At 43.3% G+C, this 24608-nt stretch overlaps 1 protein-coding gene across 3 annotated transcripts in view; it reads right to left on the bottom strand.

Moving 5' to 3' along the window:
• The window catches only part of MYLK (myosin light chain kinase), a 383637-nt gene that overhangs the window by 88594 nt on the left and 270435 nt on the right, over positions 1-24608 (bottom strand). For all 3 annotated transcript variants that reach the window (XM_083153527.1, XM_083153528.1, XM_083153529.1), the window contains exon 8: positions 21014-21107. In XM_083153527.1, the coding sequence (XP_083009653.1) occupies positions 21014-21107 (94 nt within the window). The remainder of the gene's footprint in view (positions 1-21013; positions 21108-24608) is intronic.

A 24608-nucleotide genomic window follows, 5' to 3' on the forward strand; every position in this document is an offset into this window, starting at 1 on the left:
AAAAAAAAAAATCAAAAGAGATTTTATGAGGATTTCCTACAGCGCTGGACCTTTGGAATCAGTATGACCAGGATGATTAGTTGTTTCTATAAGTGAATGCAGTCCACTCTTTCTTTAAAAGTTCAAAAACAATTTATTCAAAAAAACGTGAAAAACTCCACAACAAAAAATTCCACAACAAATGGCTTCCATATACCATAAAACATGCATCAAATAAAGTCACGCAAAAATATATAAAAAATGCATAAAATATATAAAATATCCAGAATTATTCTCGCCACACAAATATCACATCATCTATGTAGCGATGGTATGTGACCAAATTCGCCCCCAGTTCCTGCCACACATGTGACTCCTCCCACATGCCCATGAAAATATTGGCGAAACTGGGGGCGAATTTCGTCCCCATCGCCGTCCCGGCGCACTGCAAATACCATCCCTCCTCAAATACAAAATAATTATTTTTCAAAATAAAATCAATACTCTCTAAAATGAAAGATACCATCGCTACATAGATGATGTGATATTTGTGTGGCGAGGGGGCAAAGATACCTTGGAAATGTTCAAAAATACCCTTAATGACAATGATATGGGCATTGTGTTGAGTTTTGAATCGAGTGAAACACAAATTCATTTTTTAGATCTAATGATATATGTGGAAGATTCTAAAATTATGACAAAAAATTATAGTAAGCCCACAGACAGCAATTCTTTTATCAGAAAAGAGAGTAACCATCACCCCAATTGGCTGAGGGGAGTGCCAGGCAGCCAATTTCGCAGAATAAAACGAAACTGCACTAAAGATGAGATATATGCACACCAAGTGATGGAAGTAAAGAACCAATTTCTGAATAAAGGGTATGATAATGATACTTTGGATAAAACATTGGGAGAGGTAGATAAAATCGATAGGAAAGCCCTATTAGCCTGCAAAAAGAACAAAAACAAAAAGGATTGTTCAACATCATTTATTACCACTTATAACAAGGATCATAGAGAAATAGAAAAGATTTTAAAAAAACATTGGGGCCTGCTTAAAGCTGACCCTATTTTAGGCAACCTTGTTTCGAACAAACCAGAAGTAATTTATAAGAGAGCCCCCAATATAAAAAATTGGGTGGTCAGAAGCGCATCAGCCCCTAAGCATAATATGCTAACAAGGATTAAGAGTCGGGGATTTTTTAGATGCGGGTCTTGTGCAGGCTGCAAACATTGCAAAGGGACAGAAGGAAATAAAATTGACACCTTTATGTCGAATACCACGAAAAAAACATACAAAATAGAACATTTCGCCACATGTAACAGCCAAAATGTAATCTATTTAATAGAATGTGCGTGCAAGAAACAATATGTTGGAAGAACTACAAGACAGTTCAAAATAAGGCTAAGAGAACACCTGAATAACATAAGAAAAGGTGTGGAGTCCCACTGCATGTCGGCCCATTTTAAAAAAGTACACCAGTGTTCCCCCAATGATATAGTCAGTTTTAAAATTATTGACTGCATTAAAGGGAATTGGAGGAAAATGGATATAATGGGCGATCTAGCACGCGCAGAAATGCGCTGGATATATGAATTAGATACTTTGCAGCCTAATGGGTTAAATGGAGAGTTCGAAACAAAATGGTTCTTGTAATTATGTTTCACTGTTTCTTACTGTGACATATATGAGCGGTTTCTCTACCTCAGAACTGTTTTTTGTGTGAAGGATGTTTTTGTTATCCTATAAGTCTTTTTAGTGTATGATTGTATAAATATTTCAAGATACCTGTGTACTCTTGGAGATATATCGACATAAGAGATAATGTAAAGTGGAGACCGCATTTGTAGAGTGGTTTTCACTTTAAGAGAACCAGGTAACATGTATACACCTGCCCTGGAATCAGCAGACCAGATTTTTTCAGGGAGGGTATAAATAATCAGGAAACACTGATTATAAAGTGATTATAAAGTGATAAAGACCCTGAGAGGGTAGAAACGCGTTGGCGGCAGCAGCTTTGGAGTTTCCCTGTTTGGCTTTCTGCTATAATCCCAGATAAGGAGAAAAGGTGACAGTGGGAGAGGAGAAGGAGAGCGCTTGTAAGCGGGCAGCTGAGCGGCGTCTGTCTGGCCGAGGTCGGGCAGGTGCAAGGACAGTACTGCATTAACCACCTATCCGCAAGCCATCTGACTATTGCTCACGGAGGGAGCAGGAGGCGCACAGCTGATTGCAGCCGGCTGTAGCGCACGGTAGTGAGAGACGGTTACTGGGACCATCTCCAGTCCCTGCATTTATTCACCGTGAGCGGAGTCTTGTACACTAGACGGCAGGAATCCAGAGACTGCAGTGGCAGAGCAGTCTCTGAGTTTTACATCTCCCCCAAGACGGTATCCAGAGGAGAAGGGTCTGCACGGACATCCGCAGTGGCAGTGTGGCTGGCCGTGTCATTCCCCATCCAAGGAGAAGTCTCCTGACAGTGTGCAAAGCGGAGTGGTGAGAGCAATCTCCTTATATATTTCCCCATTTGTGTGCTCCAAGCCTTGGAGAGGTGGCTATGAGACTGTGTAAAAAGGCCTCATAGGAGATACCCGGGAATTACATATTTTCCCTATGGGATATTAACTTTTTATTACAAAATCACAAGTCTCCCCGAAAAGGTCTGGTCTGTGTTATCCACACATCATCAATTTCCCTGGGAGGCAGAAACCAGGTTAAAAAAAGGAATAATTCTGGATATTTTATATATTTTATGCATTTTTTGGTACTTATGTATTATCTGGGCTCCCATGTTAAATGCACCCCATTTTTTCATACCCCTACTATCCAACTACGCATGGAGTTGATTTTATATAGTGTGGCGAGCGCAGCGAGCCACCGTGCCCGAAGCGTGGTGAGCGCAGCGAGCCCCGCGAGGGGACGCGGTCTCATAAGAAAAACGGGAGCCCAGATATTACATAAGTACCCATTTTTTATATATTTTTGCGTGACTTTATTTGATGCATGTTTTATGGTATATGGAAGCCATTTGTTGTGGAATTTTTTGTGGATTTTTTTGATGTGGAGTTTTTCACGTTTTTTTGAATAAATTGTTTTTGAACTTTTAAAGAAAGAGTGGACTGCATTCACTTATAGAAACAACTAATCATCCTGGTGATACTGATTCCAAAGGTCCAGCGCTGTAGGAAATCCTCATAAAATCTCTTTTGATTTTTTTTTTTCCCAAAACTGACAGGGATCTGTCTGTTAGCTCAGTCTAAACCACTATTGTCATATAGATGTGGTAGAAATTTAAGAGACCGTCTTGTACATGCTGATGTCACTGATGTCATTAGGCCTATGGCCAACGTGTATGTGAAACCACCCGGTTGCTACAAGTGTAGTAATTGTATTACCTGCTCTTTCATGATCGTGTGTAAGTCCTTCCAACACCCCCACTGTGATCGCACATATGATACTAGGCATGTGCTTTCATGCAATTCTTCATATGTCTCTGATTTTACTAACACTCCCTTCCCTCTCTCTGATCACAATCTCATTACCCTCTCACTCTCTTCCATTACCCCAAGCTCACTGACACTGAAATCATGCAACCCTACTCTAACCCGCAGAAATACAAATGCAATTAATTTTCCACAACTTACCACCTCCTTGCAATAACAGCTCTCACTAATTTCTACATTTACCTCTCCTGACTCTGCTGTTTCCCACCTCTACCAGACTCTTGAAACAGCCCTTGTTGACGTGGCTCCAGCTACCCATTACACCCCACATAGGCTTAGATGCCAACCGTGGCACACCAAAACAACAAGACAACTACGAAATCAGTCACGTAAAGTAGAACGCCAATGGCGCAAATCTCGTAGTACGACTGATTTCCTCGCATATAAAACTAGCTACTACTCCTACAGCAATGCTTTGGACACTGCCAAACAAACATACTACCAATCTCTCATCTCTTCTCATGCCACCAACCCTAAGCGACTTTTTAACACCTTTAAGTCTCTTCTGTACCCCCCCCCCTCCTCCCCCACCGGCTACCATCAGTGCACAAGAACTTGCCTCCTACTTTAAGGACAAGATTGATAACATCCGAGATGAAATGGTATGCTCTTCCACAACCTCTAACCATCTTTCTTTCCCACCTGAACCCTCTGTCACTTTCTCTTCATTTGAGCCCACAAATGAAAAGGAAGTATCCGCACTCTTTTTATCCTCTTACTCTACTACCTCTCCTCTCGATCCTATACCTGTGCAAGTCATTAAAAAATCTATCTCCTGTGATTATTCCAACCTTAACTAAAATCTGCAATCTCTCTCTTACTACTGGTACTTTTCCTTCTCTGCTCAAACATGCAGTGATAACTCCTATCCTAAAAAAACAGAATTCTGACCCTAACTCTCTCACTAACTATCGTCCTATATCTCAGCTCCCATGCCTCTCCAAGCTACTGGAGAGACTTGTCTACTCTCGCCTCACAAACTTTCTTAACTCTAACACCCTATTAGACCCACTTCAGTCAGGTTTTCGCTCTCAACACTCCACTGAGACAGCACTGACTAAAGTGGTGAATGATCTGGTAACGGCTAAGTCTAAAGGCCATTACTCACTACTTATTCTTCTTGATCTTTCTGCTGCATTTGACACCGTCGATCACTCTCTTCTCTTACAAACACTACACTCCCTAGGTCTTAATGATACAGCCCTTTCCAGGTTCACATCTTACCTATCTGATCGCTCTTTCAGTGTTCGCTTCTCTAACTCTACTTCCTCTTCATTACCTCTTTCAGTCGGAGTTCCGCAAGGTTCAGTCTTAGGTCCTCTGCTCTTCTCAATCTATACCTCCTCTCTTGGCAAACTAATCAGCTCTTTCGGATTTCAGTATCACTTGTATGCTGATGATACTCAAATCTATCTATCAACCCCAGAGTTGTCACCAGTGGTTTTGGGTCGAGTTTCTGATTGTCTCTCTGCCATCTCATCTTGGATGTCTTGTCGCCAATTCAAACTCAATATTTCCAAAACGGAATTACTTATATTCCCGCCAACTGAGAACAGTTACCATCCTGACATCTCCATCGCTGTTGACAACTCGATAATCTACCCTACCCCACAAGCTCGTTGCTTAGGGGTCATCCTCGACTCTGAACTGTCCTTTCTTCCCCACATTCAATCTGTCTCCAAATCATGTTACATGCATCTAAAAAACATATCCAAAATACGACCCTATCTCACACAAGACACTACCAAATCTCTTATCCATGCACTCATTATATCCCGCATTGATTATTGCAATAGTCTACTAACTGGTCTTCCCAAGAACAGACTCTCACCACTGCAATCAATTTTAAATGCTGCTGCTAGGCTGATCTTCCTTGCAGGACGCTCATCGTCTGCTGATCCGCTCTGCCAGTCCCTCCATTGGTTGCCTGTATATTACCGTATTCAATATAAAACACTTCTACTTGCTTATAAAGCTATTAACCATACTGCACCAGCATATATCTCTGCACTTATCACAAAATATCTCCCATCTCGACCACTACGCTCTACACAAGATCTGTGTCTCTCTTCTGCACGGATCACTAGCTCCCATTCATTATTACAGGACTTTTTATCGGGCTGCTCCCATCCTATGGAATGCCCTTCCACGCACATTAAGACTCTCCACCAGTCTCCAAACTTTCAAGCGTTCCCTGAAAACTCACCTCTTCAGGCAAGCCTATCCTATTTAAGTTCTACATGCATAACCCTCCGAGGCACTTATGTATTATATAGCTTCCCTTCTGGACTTGTAACTGCTATGCTATTACTGGTGCCTGTCCTTATGTTTCCCCCCTATATCCCTATAGATTGTAAGCTTGCAGCAGGGCCCTCCTACCTCCAAGTCTGTCTGTTGTTACCCAGTTTGTCTTATCACTGTTTACTATTGTAAAGCGCAACGGAATCTGCTGCGCTATATAAGAAACTGTAAATAAATAAATAATATGTTGTGTACATTGTTACCTGCCCCTGCGGCCTATGGTATGTGGGCCAAACCTCTAGAAAATTCAAAGAGAGGATGGCTGCCCACTGTCCTTCTATCAGCCTTACATTGAGAGGCAAGTTGGTGGACCAGCCGGTGCCCCGACATTTTAAGGCCGCGGGTCATCGTTTAGAGGATTTGAGGTATTTTATGATTGACCATGTCCCCCTGTCTATACGCAGGGGTGACAGGGTCAAAAATTTGCTGATTCGAGAGTCCGAGTGGATTTTGCGTTTGGGTACCACTAGACCGGGTGGCCTGAACGACAAGATCAACTGGAACTCTCTTACTTGATTGTTTTTTTGAATATATGTACGGCAGTATCTTGTGTATACTGTATATGTTTGTTTCTGATTATATGTTTTATTTTTCAGTCAGTACAACTATACCACTGAGCCTGCCCGGACTGATCCAGAGACGCCAGGTACCCCGGATGACATGCGCATCTTATGGAACGCTGCGTGGACCTGGTGGAACGCAAGCATTGCGGTTACCATGGTACCGCTGCTGCGAGGACCGGAAGTGCACCGTCTGACGGTTACCGGCGTGCAGGGACGCCGTGGTATGGTGAGTAAAGGGGTATATGTAGGGGGGTTGTTTGTCTTATTCTGTGCTGTAGGATTTCTGAGGAAGGGACTGAGGTCCCAAAAATGTTCAAGTTTCCACAATACAGATTATTGTTCTGATTACAAGTCTCCTGAGTGCTCTTTCCTTGGATCGTGTGTATATATATATATATATATATATATATATATATATATATATATATATATATATATAGTGAAAAAGCGCCTCCTAGTGTAGAATTTTAGTAGTACACACACTACACCATCACCGTGCCCATGATCATTTTCACCACCTTCTGGGGCATCATAGGCATCGCGGCGCCCTGGTTCGTCCCGAAAGGCCCCAACCGGGGTGTCATTATAACTATGCTGGTGACCACGGCAGTCTGCTGCTATTTATTGTCCATCTGATGTATATTGGTGATTGAAGAGAGGGGGAGTTTTTTGCCTGACTGACTCATGAGAGTGATCATTCAAGCTATTTACAAAGTGGTTGGAGACCACTTCCTATGGTACACCTTTTGAATTTGGGGTGTTATATACCTTTGGTGGAGGTGTAGTGTGTGTACTACTAAAATACTACACTAGGAGGCGCTTTTTTCACCCCATTTTTTCCAGATTCTCTTGAAGTGGCAGTTTTGAACCAGCCCGTTGGAAAAGAGCAGCCGCCCTAAAATATAAGGGAGAGTGTCGTGTTCAGATAGGCAAAAATTGATTGCCTGAAAAAACTTCATTTGGACATACTTATTGCTGGTTTAGCGCTGGTACCACCACGGATGTGATATATACGTGTGTGTGTGTGTGTGTGTGTGTGTGTGTATATATATATATATATATATATATATATACATATATACATATATACTCGAGTATAAGCCTACTTTTTCAGAACATTTTTTATGCTGAAAAAACCCCCACGGCTTATAATCGAGTGAGGGTCCCACTTCAGTCAATAGGTTTTCCCAGTTTTTTTGTTGTAAAATTAGTTGCCTCGGCTTATATTCGGGTTGACTAATACTTGAGTATATACGGTATATATATATATATATGTGTGTGTGTGTGTGTGTGTGTGTGTATATATATATATATATATATATATATATATTTGTGTATGTGTGTGTGTGTGTATATATACCTGATACCTGACCTCTGAGCTGTGTGGATGTCAATGTTGCAGTGTCTTGAGAAAGGCCCTCTAGTGGCCGAAACGTAGACCTACAGATAAGCAATTCTGGTTGGATAATCAATAAAGAAGCTGTCAAATACGTGAAATCCTGGTGAGTGCCCTTATTGGGATTCGTCCCATTCTACATATTATTGGGACACATTGTATTACTCTAAAGGAGCACCCCCTCATTGTTTACAGTTGGCTGTGAGTGCATAATCTACAAGATATTTATATATATATATATATATATATATATATATATATATATATATATATATATCAGGAGTTTCTTATACAAGACTGTACAAGGAAGAGGCGGCACTCACTTGGATTTGAAAAAGTGCTTTTTAGTTATTCAAATTGAGATGCATATGACAACGTTTCAAGACATTTACAGTCTTTTCATCAGGTCATTCAATGGTAGCAATAAAGGTGCAATGTGCAAAAGCCTTTATTGCTACCATTGAATGACCTGATGAAAAGACTGTAAATGTCTTGAAACGTTGTCATATGCATCTCAATTAGAATAACTAAAAAGCACTTTTTCAAATCCAAGTGAGTGCCGCCTCTTCCTTGTACAGTCTTGTATAAGAAACTCCGGTACTTATGTAGTATCTGGGCGCCCGATTTTTTGATTGTATGCCTTAACTTAAGGCATACAATCAGATGCGATGCGATGCGATATCGCATCGCATGCGACCATCGGATGCGATGACCCGATTTTTCCATAGGATTCAATGTTAAAATGGACTGAGTCCATTTTAACATGGAATTCAATGGGAAAAAGGGGTCCTTTTCATACCCCTACTATCCAAGTGGGCATGGAGTTGGATATAAACCTGTGGCAAGCGTAACGAGCCACCGAGCCCGAAGCGTGGCGAGCGTAGCGAGCCCCGCGAGGGGACACAGAGTACCGTCCGCTCGCCACGCTTCGGGCTCGGTGGCTCGCTACGCTCGCCACAGGTTTATATCCAACTCCATGCCCACTTGGATAGTAGGGGTATGAAAAGGACCCCTTTTTCCCATTGAATTCCATGTTAAAATGGACTCAGTCCATATTAACATTGAATCCTATGGAAAAATCGCATCGCATCGCATCCGATTTGGTCGCATGCGATGCGATGTGCCCGATCCGACCCGATTTCTAAATCAGGCGCCCAGATACTACATAAGTACCGAAACTCCTGCTATACTATCCCGGGGAAGGCACCGTGGTCATCACCTATTTGTCCAGAGTAACGAACAAAGCCTGCAAACTATATATATATATATATACACACATACATACATACATACATACATACATATTTAGACCGGCACTTTGTACATCCAAGCAAAAGGGAGGTGCCTTCCACAAGTGAATAATATAGTGGCGGTATTCAAACAAATGAAGACTGGAGGCGGCACTCTCAGTGAAAAAAGTCAACCTTGTATTAAAACATCACATCACAGTGGTAAAATTCACAGTGGGAAACGTGTCAGCATTGCGTGTCGACCGTTTCGGAGCTTTCGCCCCTTCAAGACTGCTGACTGTGCAATAAAGCTCAAAAAAACATGGAGTCCAGAAAACCAACAGACATAGGGAACAACTTGGTTTAAATAGATAAACACACTTACGTGATCTTGATCCCTGACTGCTCAGTGGCGCCGACTTCCGGCTGCATGCCCACGTGACAACTGACGTCAGTCCGTTGTCTAGGTGACACTAGGCTGTTGTAATATGTTTCTAATGTTGAATACTAACGGCCATTGATTAATATGCATTATATACTGCAGGCTGTTACATATATGTTCTGCATTTCTCATGTTAAAAGCACACTAACGTGATCTTATACAAGAGATGCACACAGGATGAATCCTTATGTAGTTTTGTTCCATATTTTAAAACTTTTCCAATATGTAAGCACTTCGTCACTTTAAGAACAAGTTTTGCCACATTTGATGTCTATGATCACTAACATGTGCGCTCCTGTACGTATTGCAGGTCAAACGCACTCTGAATATGTCCCCCCGCACCTCCCGTCTGCCAGCTGGAGCTGACGCCGGCGGGTCACCTAGACAACGAACTGACGTCAGTTGTCACGTGGGCACGCAGCCGGAAGTCAGCGCCACTGAGCAGTCAGGGATCAAGATCACGTAAGTGTGTTTATATATTTAAACCAAGTTGTTCCCTATGTATGTTGGTTTTCTGCACTCCATGCTTTTTTGAGCTTTATTGCACAGTCAGCAGTCTTGAAGAAGGGGCAAAATCTCCGAAACGGTCGACACGCAATGCTGACACGTTTCCAACTGTGAATTTTACCACTGTGATGTTATAATACAAGGTTGACTTTTTTCACTGAGAGTGCCGCCTCCAGTCTTCATTTTTTGAATACCGCCACTATATTATTCACTTGTGGAAGGCACCTTACTTTTGCTTGGATGTACCAAGTGCCGGTCTAAACATGCATATATGTATTTGGATTCCCCGCCAGGAACCCTAAGTGACAAGGCACTGGTCCAAAAATTTTATTAATTTTTTTGCCAAGCTGATCCAGTTGCAGAATTATCAGCGGACTATTGTAACAACTTGCTGTCCGTTTAAAAATGGAACCCACTACAGCCAGGACAGATCCTCTCAGCTTTGTGGAGCTGCAACAACACCTCAAAGATATGTTGTCCTTCTCACCAGATCAGGTACAGGCCATCCTGTTCGAGGAACCTGATACTACGGACACAATGACAGACACACCTGACGACATCTACCATGCTCTCCTGAAATTACAGAAGAAGGAGATTGATTGTCTTCTGCATGGGACTTCACTGTCTCACTACTACCGACAGGCCCAAATACCCCGTGGCTTCAGAATTTCCAACACGCCTACCATAGGGCGAAACATCGCAGAATTCTGCTATAAATGGATCTCTGTGTTGAACAAATGCAGTATGGATCTCATGATCCTTGTAATAGAGGAGGCTGGAAAATCCTTACACTCCACCAGATCCAAAATAGCCACATTCAAAACGCTGCACAAAAGTATGCTGGAAAACAAAAAACACACTGCCCTATGGTCCGAATTGGAGAGCCAAATAGCCACTTATAAAGCAGATCTGGAGCGCTTTAAGAAGAAAAAATTAGCCACTGTACAAAGCGACTATGAAGAAGCGCGTGTGTACCGTTGGCTCAGCGGCACTCAACCGAACAATCCTAGATACAAAGGCCGCTCCAAACCACAATGGAAACCTAGACGCGATCCAGTCGGTTCTAATAGTGACAGTGATTTTGCGTTTGCCGACTCCGATGAGCCATCGACATCATCCACAAGGATCCCTTTAGGCCGCGCCACCAGGGCCCGTACGGGGGGTTCCGTGCCAGACCCACCCGCCGCGGAGGGCAAACGAAAAGGCTCCACCAAACTGCCCATCAACAAACAGAAGAGTTAATATTTAACCTGTCATCCACCCCCCTATCAGACCTGGAGCATAGTGTCCTCTCTAGGGGCTTATCTTTTGTCCCCACCAATCGACATAAAGATCTTGAATGGAAAATAGACCTCCACAGGTTTAACAGAAATTTGTGTATTAAAGAGTATTACCACACCAAACTGTGCCCATGACTCCAGACAAACATCAAGAATTCCTGCGACAACGTAGCAAATCCACCTTTGATCCGCGGTCTCAAAACTCATCCCTACGAACGCAATCCCGGTTACTGGACTCATCCATTTCACAATTGGATAAAGTCCAGCCTCGCCGTCACCATAACCTCTCGAAAGGTGAACAACTGGCCTTACAATCGCTGTCCAAAAGAGAGGATATAATTGTGCGACCGGCGGACAAAGGTGGTGGCATAGTAGTCCAGGATCGTGCCACTTACATCCAAAACCTGGATACCCACTTGGCTGATGCCACCACCTACAGGAAGTTACCAGGTGCTCAAACACCTACTTTCAAAAAACAATTGGATGCCATTTTAAAACATGCCCTGGAAGAAGGCCACATCAGTAAGAAAACGCACAAGACCCTGTCCTCCGATTTCCCTATCACCCCTGTGATATATTCCATTCCCAAAATCCACTAAGACAGCAATAACCCCCCGGTCCGCCCCATCATATCCGCCTGCAATTCCCTCTGTCAACCCATATCTCAATTTCTGGACACACTCATCCAGCCACTTGTCATGTCACAGCCCCATTTCCTGAAGGACACCACTCAACTTTTGATCAAACTACATCAATTGCAAAATATTCAGACTCAAGCAGTATTATGCACAATGGATGTATCCAACTTATATACTGTCATCCCCACACCGAAGGACTTGCCACCATGAGAACATTCCTTGTTTCTAATGGATTCGATGGTCTGGACATTTCTTTGTTTTTGGAATTACTGGAGTTTATTCTCACTAAAAATTATTTTTGCATAATGGTTGTTTTTATTTGCAGTTAACCGGTTGTGCGATGGGGTCCAATGTGGCCACGTCGCTAGCAAATGTCTTTATGTTCTCTCAAGAATTCAACTTTTTCTTTTCAGAAAATAATATTTCCAAAAACATATTTTTTTATTGCCGATACATTGACGATTTAATGTTGGTGTGGGGTGACAGCATGGAGGCCCTTACCACTCTTGTCAATAATATCAATACACTTGATAACCCGATCAAACTTACAATGCAATGCCACCCCTCGGTGATCAATTACCTGGATGTGTCAATCCATTTGAAGGAGGGTAACATTCAAACTACGGTTTTTACAAAACCCACAGACTGCAACACCCTTCTTCACCATGGTAGCCACCATTCTCCAAGTCTGAAGAAGGGTTTACCTCAGTCTCAGATGTTGCGCATTGCGCGAATAACCAGTGACCATGACCAATTAGATGAGGCCCTTAATGTGGTTATTGAAAAATTTCTGGAACGCGGTTATGATTATAGGGTACTTAAAAGACAAAAACAGGAGGTACTCAATATACCCAGAGTGCAATTACTAGCCAGTAATACCAAAAAGGACACCAGTAAGAGAATACCATTAGTGACCAACTTCTCATCAACCAGCGCGGCTTTACCGCGGGTTCTAAAAGCCACATGGCCACTGGTCACGAGTGACCGAGACCTCCCGTGTTTCTCTCAAGCCACCCTGATGCCTAGCTTTAAGAGGGGGCGTAATATACGCAACTTAGTGGTAAAAACGAATTTAACTCCCACCATCCCCAGCAATACTCAGATCAAAGCCCCAGGATGTTATAGGTGCCCGACATGCACTGCATGCCGACATATGGACACGGGCTCGGTTTTTGTACACCCCAAAACCGGTCACCGATACAAGATTAATCAGGTTATCACATGCACCACGGCCTTTGTGGTGTATATCATCAAGTGCCCTTGCGCACTTATATATGTTGGCCAAACGAGTCGACCCTTCCAGGAGCGAGCAATTGCCCACCGGTCAGCCATCAAGAATTGCCTAGCCGGTAAGGACATCGACAAGCCGGTGGCCTGTCACTTTAAGGCCCACCAACATACGCTGGCCGACTTAAGGCACCAAATTGTCGAACATGTCCCCATCCCTGTCCGTGGCGGCAACAGGATTAAAAAACTTCTCCAGCGTGAGACCCACTGGATTCATGTCTTAAACTCAGTGGCCCCTCATGGTTTAAATGAGAAAACCTCTTTAAATATATTTCTTTAAATACAGTTCCAATCAATACTGTCATTAATTTCAATTCTAATAGCAACACCCATTCAATGTCGACATGAGTGTCGATGGGTGAGCACAGAAGATCCCCCTTAAAAACAGATGGTGCAAATATATGCAAATCGCTTAAACTGCTTTACCTGTTTATCTATAACACGTGGCAAATATGTAATCCACTAGGCTGTTGTAATATGTTTCTAATGTTGAATACTAACGGCCATTGATTAATATGCATTATATACTGCAGGCTGTTACATATCTATGTTCTGCATTTCTCATGTTAAAAGCACACTAACTTGATCTTATACAAGAGATGCACACAGGATGAATCCTTATGTAGTTTTGTTACATATTTTAAAACTTTTCCAATATGTAAGCACTTCGTCACTTTAAGAACAAGTTTTGCCACACTTGATGTCTATGATCACTTTTGGGGTACCTTTAGTTATTTCCCTCATGTTTGCTGGTATCCAAATTAGATATTTTATACCTTGTTCTCCTATTAATTCTTCTTCTAGTTTTACCCAGGGTTTTTCTTCTGTTCCTCTTATAGCTTCCGGGATCTGGTTCAGAATACATGCATATTGATATGTTTGTATATCTGGGAGTGCCACTCCTCCTTTTTTTTTTGATCTCATCAGGTGTTTTTTTGCTATATTAGCTTTTTTATCCTTCCAGATGTATCTATTTATTATTGTGTTGAATCTATTCAACCAATATTTTGGGAGCATTATTGGTATAGCCCTAAAGAGATATAATAATTTGGGTAGCAAAAACATTTTCATCGTTGCTATTCTACCCATCCACGTTATTTCTTTGTAGATCCAATCTTTAGTTATTTTTTTCTAGTTGTTTTAATAATGGCATATAGGGGGAAATTTACTAATATGAATTCATAAAAAATAGGTGTATTCGTAGGCAGAAATACACCTATTTTTTACACATTTGTATTTTTGGGATTTACTATCCCGAAAATACAGCAATTTGTATGCCTAAAGATGGCACATTCGTATTTGTATTTACAAATACGAATGTCTACACCATCGATAGGCTACGACAGGAATCACCATTCAAAAGAATGGTGCTTCCTGATTTACTAAGCAGCCGTATTGATAATACGGCTGCTAATTGGCGTGAAACAGCCACGAAAATTTAAGCCTGCACTGATCAGTCAGATCCGTGCAGGCTTTAGTGTAAAAAAAATAAAATAAAAAAATAAATAAAAAAAACAGCGTGGGGTCCCCCCCCCCCACAGCTGTAACCAGCACCAGGCTGAAGGAGCCGGGCCGGTAATAAAAAAATCAGGGAACCCGACAAATAGGGGTTCCCCGATTTTTTACAACCAGCCCCAGGCTCCAGGTTCGGGGCTGGTTCCCAAAATACGGGGGACAAAATGACTAGGGGTCCCCCGTATTTTAAGAACCAGCCCCAGGCCAAACCACCCAGCAGGGTAATGTCACAGCCGGGTGGAGACTTTTTTTACAAGTCCCCCTGGCCAAAGCATTAACCCTACTGACCAGTCAGCCTGGCCAGGGGCCCTGGGGACCCACCAATAAAGGGGTCCCCCCCTCCAGGACTTACCCGACCAGGCTGAAGCCTGGTGCTGTCCTCGATGCCCCTGGGCGGTGGGCATCGAGCTGATACTGGTGTAAAAAAATTGATGAAAAAAATATTGTTTTAAACTGTGGAAGTATGAGTCCCAGCAAGCCTCCCCCGCAAGCTGGGACTTGGAGAACCACAAGTCCCAGCCTGCGGGGCATTAAAGGGGTACCTGTGGAAGGAATTCCTACTCACCTGGTCCTCTGGCGACCACCCCGGCATCTTCTGTTCAAGTCGCCCTGCTCCCGGCTGCTGGGACCCGCTCCGATGGACACTGGAGACTGCTTTGGCCAGGGGGACATGTATAAAAAGTCTCCCCCCGGCTGTGGCATTACCCTGCTGGCTGGTTTGGCCTGGGGCTGGTTCTTAAAATACGGGGGACCCCTAGTCATTTTGTCCCCCGTATTTTGGGAACCAGCCCCGGACCAGTCGTATATGACTGCTTTGTAAATTCCCCTCCGGAACACGACTGTGCATACGGCTGAAACAGTCGTATGCAGTCGTAGGAAAAATACTAATACGAAAAACTAGGTTTTTAATATTAGTAAATTTCCCCCATAATTACATTCTATCAAGTCTGCTTCATTAACCGCTAGGTTCACACCCAGATATTTTATGGTCTTATTTTTCCGGGATAACAGTAATTTGATGAGCACTATTTATCTTTATTATATGGTACGCAGAACTTAAATACAAGTCACGGTGTATACACTAATCTATTACACTATAGAGCGCCATTCTCATTACTTTTTATATATATATATATATATATATATATATATATATATATATATATGTGTGTGTGTGTTGCCTCCTGGCAACAAGCAATTTCACCCCCCCTTGGCAACAAGCAAGCATTTTTAACGACATCCACAAGGAAAGGCAGGGGTGACCCAGGTTCAGTGTAAATGGTGCAGACCCAGGGCGAAGTGCTGTGTAGATGGGGTATAAAGCAGGGTCAGACCAGGATTTTTGGTGTAAAAGGGGTATAACTCATCTACAATCTATACCTGCATCTATTCTCATTCACTTCCTACTGTATATCTCAGCTGCATTGTGTACTAAGAATTGTGCTTTAATTGTGTTATGTATAGTTCTGTGTACCCTGTACTGTTCTTTTGTGTTCTATATGTACAGTACTGGTTGGTGTAATCACCATGTGGCGCCGCTGATTGGCTGCCTGGGTGCTGCACAGCTCAGTAATGATATGTTCCCCATGTCTGTGTCCCTCATTAGAGTACATCTAGTATATATATTAGTACAGTTACTGGCTACCTAGCTGGCTGTGCAATCACCATGCGGCGCCGCTGATTGGCTGCCTGGGTGCTGCACAGCTCAGTAATTATAATTTCCCCATGTCTGTGTCCCTCATTAGAGTACATCTAATATATATATATATATATCAGTACTGTTACCGGCTGTGCACTCACCATGTGGCGCCGCTGAATGGCTGCCTGGGTACAGCACAGCTCGGTAAATATGTCCCCATGTTAATGTCCCTTATTAGAATGCGTCTTGTGCATATCTGTATGTGTGATGTACATCTGTACTGCCATTGTTACCTGTTCCTTGTACTGATAACCCTTTGTATTGCAGTATGTGCATTGTTATTTTTAATGTCTGTAAAGCGCCTTGAGTCCTGTTGGAGAAAGTGCGCTATATAAATAAAACTTGCTTACTTACTTACTTATGCAGCCTGTCATTTTACAATTATTGTGGAACTACAAGTATCAGCAGTCTCACTGAGCATAGTTGGATAGTAACAGTTTGCCCATCTCATGTATGGGAGTTACATTTTCTCTAAATTTTTATTATACCGTATGATATAAGTAAATTTAATCCGACAAATTGTAGTCATTTGCTGTTGGTAGATAGCATGCAGTCACCCAGTTTGAGGAAGAACACACTGGTAACTTAAAAAAATAATAAAAAATCCTGCAAGTTACAAAAAAAACAACACCAAAAATAAAACCACTCAAAATGTTAATTTCTAACATGTATAAAGCAAATAATTAAATGTTTCACACGGGTTATTTATTTGGGTTTATTCCAATTGAATTCTGCTAAGCTAAGTTCCAAGCAGGAACAAGAAGCTTCCATAGTGGGTTATACAATAACCTCACAAATGCATACCTCCCAACTGTCCCGCTAAACGCGGGAAAGTCCCTATTTTTGGGGATGTTCCCACGTCCCTCCCGCGGACGGAAGTGTCCCGCTGCGAGGGGGGGGGGGGGCAGTTGGGAGTCCCCCCCAATCTGACAGAATAGACGCTGTGTGCATGCGCACAGCGTATATTTGCGTCCGAAAACGGGGGTGTGGCTTAATTTGCATAAGTGTCCTAATTTACATATGCCACGCCCCCTTGCCGGGCGCTAGCAGCGCGAGTGTCCCTATTCTCTTATTGATAAAGTTGGGAGGTATGCAAATGAGAGAAAATAAATAATGTGCCACAGGAAAAGACACAAGGGGTGGGAATTGAAAGCCAGACGTTGTTTCCATAGTCTGCAAAAAGCTATTATTAAACAGCTATTATTAACAGCACTAGGGGCAAAATAAGAACTGGATGTGAATATTGAAATGTTATTACAGAGTTAGGATTGCTATATGTATTATTATTATCTTTCTTTTATATGGCACCACAAGGAATCCACAATTACAGAGTATATAATGAAAAAGCAAAATAAGAAACAGTGACTTACATTTGAATACAATAAGAGACTATACAGGGCACATAAACATAGGGGAATACTCAGTCCTTATCACTCGGCTGCAAATTTGCGGGACTAACAATAATCGATAGATTGCTCTAGCATACAACTCATTGTATGCACGCGCAATGCCTTGCTATTTTTTTTTTTTATTGCTGGCCGAATGGAAGTTGACAAGATTTGAGGATGGTAACCAGATGTTTTTTGGGAGTGTCAGCAAAAACACCTAGGCATTTGAAGGGAAGTTGTGTGACATCAGCTGTGATCTCTCAGAGCCTGCTTCTATTGCAGTCATGGAGACTGCTTGCAAATGGATTTGCAGCTATGTGCAGGGCTGCTTAATTTTATCAAGCTTATTACAGCTCTCACTGTGGGTGGTGAAAACCTTATTGCAGAATTCTGGAAAGTAGCGGTTGTGCGGTCAGGTCTAAATAACCCCCATACCTGTGACAGCTGATGACACTGAAATATGTACTGTGGGGCATCATTTAAATTATGGGTGGTATTATGTGGCCCACAGTATTCTTTTCATGGGTGTATGGGATAGGCCATTCATTTAAAGCACGCACCCTGCTGAATACCCTAGCAACCGCCCTGGCTGTGACATATGGGAGGGGAACAGAGGCGGGAGAATGTAGTTCCACATCCTCACCAGGACCACTTTAAGCACTGGAGTTACAGTAAGGTCAGAGATGTAAATAGGAGAGGAGTGGGGGGGGGATTCCCTAAACTAAAAATGCGGTAAAAACACTGTTATCTGGGTTTTTACCGCATTTTGGGATGCTCTAAGCATCCCCCGCAGGGTTATCTCGACGGGGGGCATCGCCAGAAAAATCTAGCAATGCCCCATAGAAGCCTATGGGCTTCTACCACGACCCACCGCCACCCTGCACCGCCCCCCCCCCCTCACCTGTGACCTCCTCCTCCCTGCACTATTATCCTCTTCCAGGTGCAGGGAGGAGAGCCCGGCTCTCAGAGTATACAGTTTGGCCATGTACATCTAGCCTCCTTGCATGTTAAACAGCTGTTCTAGTTATGCCATGCCGATGCATATCCTTTGTTGGATAAAATTTATGTTACACATAACGCATGAGCTCTGTGTGAATCGGTATCTATGAACATCTTTGCATGCAATTAATTATTCAGTGCACATTGCACACTGAATATGGGCATGTCACATATCATTTTCATGAACAGAGTCTTGTACATTCTATCTACAAAGCGATGTGAATAAAATGCAGTTTAGGCAAGATGTATGGGTAGGGTTGCTTAAAAGCTGTCCGGTTTATATGGGGCGGCGATGAGTGCATCATTGCTGGCTCAGCCGCTCATCTGCTGGTATTACCAGCAGATGAGCGACAGAGTGGACAGCTTTACATAGCATCCTGGTATGGAAAGTCATCCACTCCGGGGTAAAATTGCCAAAATGGGCGAAAAATGCTCAGTGTGTATGCAGTGATTTTCCCCCATCATCTCTCAACATACACAGTGGGTAAAAATGCAGTCCTGTCTGAAATGGAATTACAGGTTCTAGAATGTCTAACAAGCCTCAAGATGACTGTTAATTTCTGTAGTAACACATTAAATATAATTTTTTTAAGGATTACTAAGACATATGTGAAATATTAATAATGTTAGTTAAGAGGATTCTGGTTACATTTTAAGGAGTTTATTTTTTGTGTATATTTCCCAATTGGTATAAAGATGATCTGCAAACATTGTAATTCATATTCAGTTCCCATAAGGCAGAAAAAGTTGCTTTGGTTTATACAAAGCTACAATATATTGTTCAAAAGTAATAAAATAATGGAGGTATCCTATTAGGTGTGATGAAAAAAACCTAGCGTCTGACGGCAGACTGTACCTCCTATGGCGGCAGCGGTGATGGTGACTTGCCGCGTCTGGAGGGATCGGTTGCTCTGTAATCGACGCGTTTCGCCTGTGTACCAGGCTTCCTCGGTACTCTGAATTATCCCAAGGAAGCCTGGTACACAGGTGAAACCCGACTGTAGGAGGTATAGTCTGCCGGCAGACGAAGATCGCTCCCTGGGACCTGCAAATGAACCACAGTTGTCTGGCAATACTTCCCCACTGGTAGGAAATCTCCCAGTTTTAAACACTTGATTGTCCTTTCTTCGGATTACTGCTAGAGACTGTAATCCATAAGCATTAACCTGTCCAATACCCAGTGATTTTTTTTCTTGCTTTTTTGGACACTTACAAAGAAAGAAAGCATTTACTGTATATCTTCTATATGTTATATGCATGTGAGTCTTGTCTGTTAGTATACCGGTATTAGAACACTATTGACTGTGATTTCCAATACTATATAAGGATCTTTTTTATAAATGTATGAGATACTTAACACATTTTAAAATAAAATCATTTCTACTTTTTAACAAATTGTGTCAGCAACCTGATTTATATCCACTTGTATTAAGCAGTTAAGGTCAGCGCAGTTTAAACCCACAACCCCTCTTTGTATACTATTATTTTAGGGTATTATGTAGTATACCTGGGTGAAACCTGCAGAGGCCATACATACTACTAACTCAGCACAGTTGCCACCCATTTTTTCTAGCCATTACATTTTATGCCACGGCTTGGCAAATGTTTTACAATTTAGGAGCCAGACAAACTAAAAATAGGGATAACGCATCCAAAATTTACACCGTAATGCCTATTACACGTCACGCATGTATTACAAATTATGCCACACAACATAATGCCCATTACATGTTATACCCGAATCTCCCTCTGACAATGTTTAGTCCGGCTTAATTAACGGCTTAATTAACGGACTGTCCACAGTAATCACAAATGGATGGTAACCCTAGCTAACCCTATCTTTACTTTTATTACTTAAACCAACTTTGAAGGCACCAAATCTTGCAGTCTTTTGCCACACTGATATTTTTTCAGTGTCCTCTGCCGATCATGAACATTGTTGACATGAATAAATTCGGCATGAGTATTTCACTTTTTTTGGGTGCCTGTGTCAACCTATGTTGACATGAACACCGTATAAGTGTACCGCATCCGTTTGCCATAGCAAAGTATAAAAAACCACCTTCTTTAAAAAAATATGTGGAAAAAAATCATGTCGACCATATTAATTTCCACTGTGTCCATGTTGACCTTAAGTTTGTGTCGACCTTCTGTCAATGTCGACCTAGGGTATGTCGAACATTCCTAGATGCAGACCTGGTCACTGTCGACATTGTCGACCCAGGGACTGTACAGTATACCATTGTGAAAGGGCATCATTTTAGCATGACACAGTATTTTTATACTTACGTTCCCAGGCGCTCCTCTACATCATAAAAGTCGGCCACCTTCTGAGTGGTGTTAATGATGACATTTCTGTATTCCCCCTCAGACCCTTTCTCCTCTGCAAGACAAAAATTAGCAATCAACAAATAACCTCTCACTATTTAAAATGTCCATTAGAGTAACATAATGCCAGCAATAGGCATGTAGTGAGTTAAACATCCCCATGTGTGTGTCACACTAGGAAGCATGTGACTCGGGGATCCAATAGGGACATGGGTCTGGCAGGGTTGACTGTAAGAACTATAGCAGGAAGAGGAGGAGACTTCCTCTTATTCCTGCAGAATTCCTGGTGAGTGGCTGCTTCTTCACTTTTCTTAAGTTACACCTAGCAATTTGCTTCCCTAACATCTCCATGGCTGCTAGGTCCCCCTCCTCACGTCCTAGGCGCTCTGCCCGGCCACCAGCTCGCTTCACGGCTGACGACGGCCAGGACGGCGCTAAATTGTCCCCTCTGATGTCTTCCCCTGTGCGGGCTTACCCGTGCCCGGCCGCTCGCCATCGTTCCCAGGGTGCTGCTGCTCCTGCTTCAGGCCGCTCGCCTGTGGGGCTTCCGCGCGGCCGGCGGTGGGGAGAGGCGCAGGAGTGATGCGCGGCAGGTGTGCGGCATCAAGGGGTGCCGTGCGGGACTCTGCTCCCGGCTCTCATGAAGGGGGCCGGGTGGCGAGGTACTGCAGCGGTGCGGCTGGACGTGGCAGGCGCCAATCCAGGGAGCCCACTGTGTCTCCTGTGGAGGTCCTGGTGTCCAACGCACGTGCGCGGGTGGGTGGGAGTAGAATTCCTGATCCATTGGTAGCTCCTGAACTTAGTGAGGGTGAAGGGTCCCCCATGCGGGTTAGGGGTGGGAGACAGCGCCGCAGTGTGTGTGGGGGGGGTGGTGCCCCTGGTCCGGTGCAGGACTATGTTCCCAGCTGGGCCCAGAATGCAGACCGGTCTCAAAGGGGGAGGGGTTCAGTGGGGAGGGCTGTGAGGGACCTTGGCAGGGAGCGGGGGTCCCCACGTCATGGTAGTCACAATCCGTTTCAGGGTCTGTGGGGGGCCTCGCGGCGGGGTCTTCTTCTCCGGCATTTATCCCTCTGTGCTCTCTGCTGCCCTTTCTTCTGTGGACGGTGCTCTGGGTTCTTCTTTCCACTGAAGCCGGGGGTCCACGGGCCTCCCGGCGAGGGTCCTCCTGTCCCCCTGGTGACCCCGTCCCGGGCTCAGTTCTTGCGGGCGTTTAGGGACATGGGTTTGGCTGTTGCCGTAATGGAAGGTAGATCTGCAGTCAGGGGTAGTGGGCGTGGGAGGTCCTGTGGGATGAGGAGGCGGTCCTCTGCTCCCCCCCACCCGCATACATGGAAGAGCCGTTTTGGATGATGATGATGGTTGCGATACTGGAGCGGTCGGTTCAGATGATGGTGACGAAGACGACGACACGTGGGCAGCTCAGCCGGAGTCAGCAGGTGAGAACTCTTCAGAGTGTGGCGATGGTTCATATGGGGGTTCCTCCTCTGGTAGCCGCTCTTCCACTTCCTCCTCAGCTGGGGGTCAGAAGTTGGTAGCCCTGCGAGGGCACACAAGCGCGCAGCCAAGTATGCTAGGAAAGAGGCCAGGAGGCTGGCTCGCCTTGCTAAACGTAGGAAGGTGTCATCAATGTCCCGTAGAGAGAGGAAAAGGCGTACTCTTCCTGGGGGTTGTGCACTGTGACTATACAGAAGGTTTTTTTTTGGATCCGCACAGACTCAAAACATTGACTTAAACATTTCGAAAATTCATCTGAGAAACCAATATATTGGACTACTTCTTGACAGTTTTAGTAGTCTTGGATTGGTGGTGCGCCCAACACATTCAGTATTGTGACTGAATAAAGGGGGATTTGTTCGCAAGAAGCGGACAGAAAGACAAATTTGCCTTTTTGGGCGCACTCTTTTGTATATTATTTATATGAAAAAATTATTTGTTTAAAACATCACTTTTAATAGACTGCACATAAAAAATTTGGAGGCAATTGTATCTACTTCATAATATAGTCAAATCTATATTGTACCTCTCCTGTCAATACATGAATAAAAATGTACTTATTCCAGTAGACTTGGAATTATTGTTTAGACTTTACAGTTCTCTATGCTGTTCTGTAGGTAATCAGCAGATATATTGATAATAAACCTTGTATTGGCTGTCTCAGTCCGTCACAATAAACCGTCTATAAATTGCACATACTCTTTTTACTTTTTATTATTGTTGTATATGCATCACATAAAATTCCTATACATTTTTTATAAAAGGGTTTTGTGTTTTATTTTTTAAAAAATTATTGTTCTCACTTAGAAGTCTCCAGAAGCCCGCGTGAAAAGTGCTCCCACACCGGTTGTGGGAGCACTTTTCACGTGGGCTTCTGGAGACTTCTAAGTGAGAACAATAAGTTAAAAAAAAATAAAACACAAAACCCTTTTTATAAAAAATTGATAGGAATTTAATGTGATGCATATACAACAATAATAAAAAGTAAAAAGAGTATGTGCAATTTATAGATTGTTTATTGTGACGGACTGAGACAGCCAATACAAGGTTTATTATCAATATATCTGCTGATTACCTACAGAACAGCATAGAGAACTGTCAAGTCTAAACAATAATTCCAAGTCTACTGGAATAAGTACATTTTTATTCATGTATTGACAGGAGAGGTACAATATAGATTTGACTATATAATGAAGTAGATACAATTGCCTCCAAATTTTTTTATGTGCAGAGTCTATTAAAAGTGATGTTTTAAACAAATATTTTTTTCATATAAATAATATACAAAAGAGTGCGCCCAAAAAGGCACATTTGTCTTTCTGTCCGCTTCTTGCGAACAAATCCACCTTTATTCACTGTGACTATACAGCAGTTTTGAGGGGACTGCGCGAGAGTTGCAGGGCAAAGATTGAAAAGGGTGATGTGTTCAGTCTGACCGAAGACACCAAAAAGGCGTTTAAGGCCACCAAGGACAAAGGTGGCGTGGGGTCTGATGCTTATGACAACTGGTTAGCCATTTTTTAAGTTTTTGCGGCCTGTTATTTGGAGGATCGGCCTGACGAACACATCAACGTGATTAGGTATATTCACTTGATTCACGAGATGCAGCGCAAGTCCAGGGTATGGCCTGGCGCACGTACGACGAGCAGTTCAGGCACAAACAGGATGTTTTGCACATCCTGGACTTGGGTTGCAAAGATGTAGAGGTATGGATGGAGGTGGCTAGGGTGCACTTAGATACGGTGGAGGCTTCCGCTGCTGCTCCTGCTGTCATGGCCACCCCTCTCCCATCACAGCGGCCAGTTGCGGAAACTCCCTCGGCTCAGCGTTTCCCTACGGGGGGAGATCAGCGGCCCCTGGGGCAGCTAATTGCCAATTAGGACCACATTGCCATTACAAGCATGTTTGCATAAACTGCTCGGGGAATCACCCAGCTGCAAACTGCTTTCGTGTTTGCAGCTAGGTGCAGCTGCCCGACAGGCAAATTCCTCTAGAGGGGCGGGTGCTGGTTCAGCCCCCAAGTCGGCCAGGGGGGGGCGCTCACTAGGGCGCATATGCCGGT

This window comes from Crinia signifera, chromosome 7 (assembly GCF_055691185.1).
Source record: "Crinia signifera chromosome 7, ASM5569118v1, whole genome shotgun sequence".
In the NCBI taxonomy this organism is placed as follows: Eukaryota; Metazoa; Chordata; class Amphibia; order Anura; family Myobatrachidae; genus Crinia; species Crinia signifera.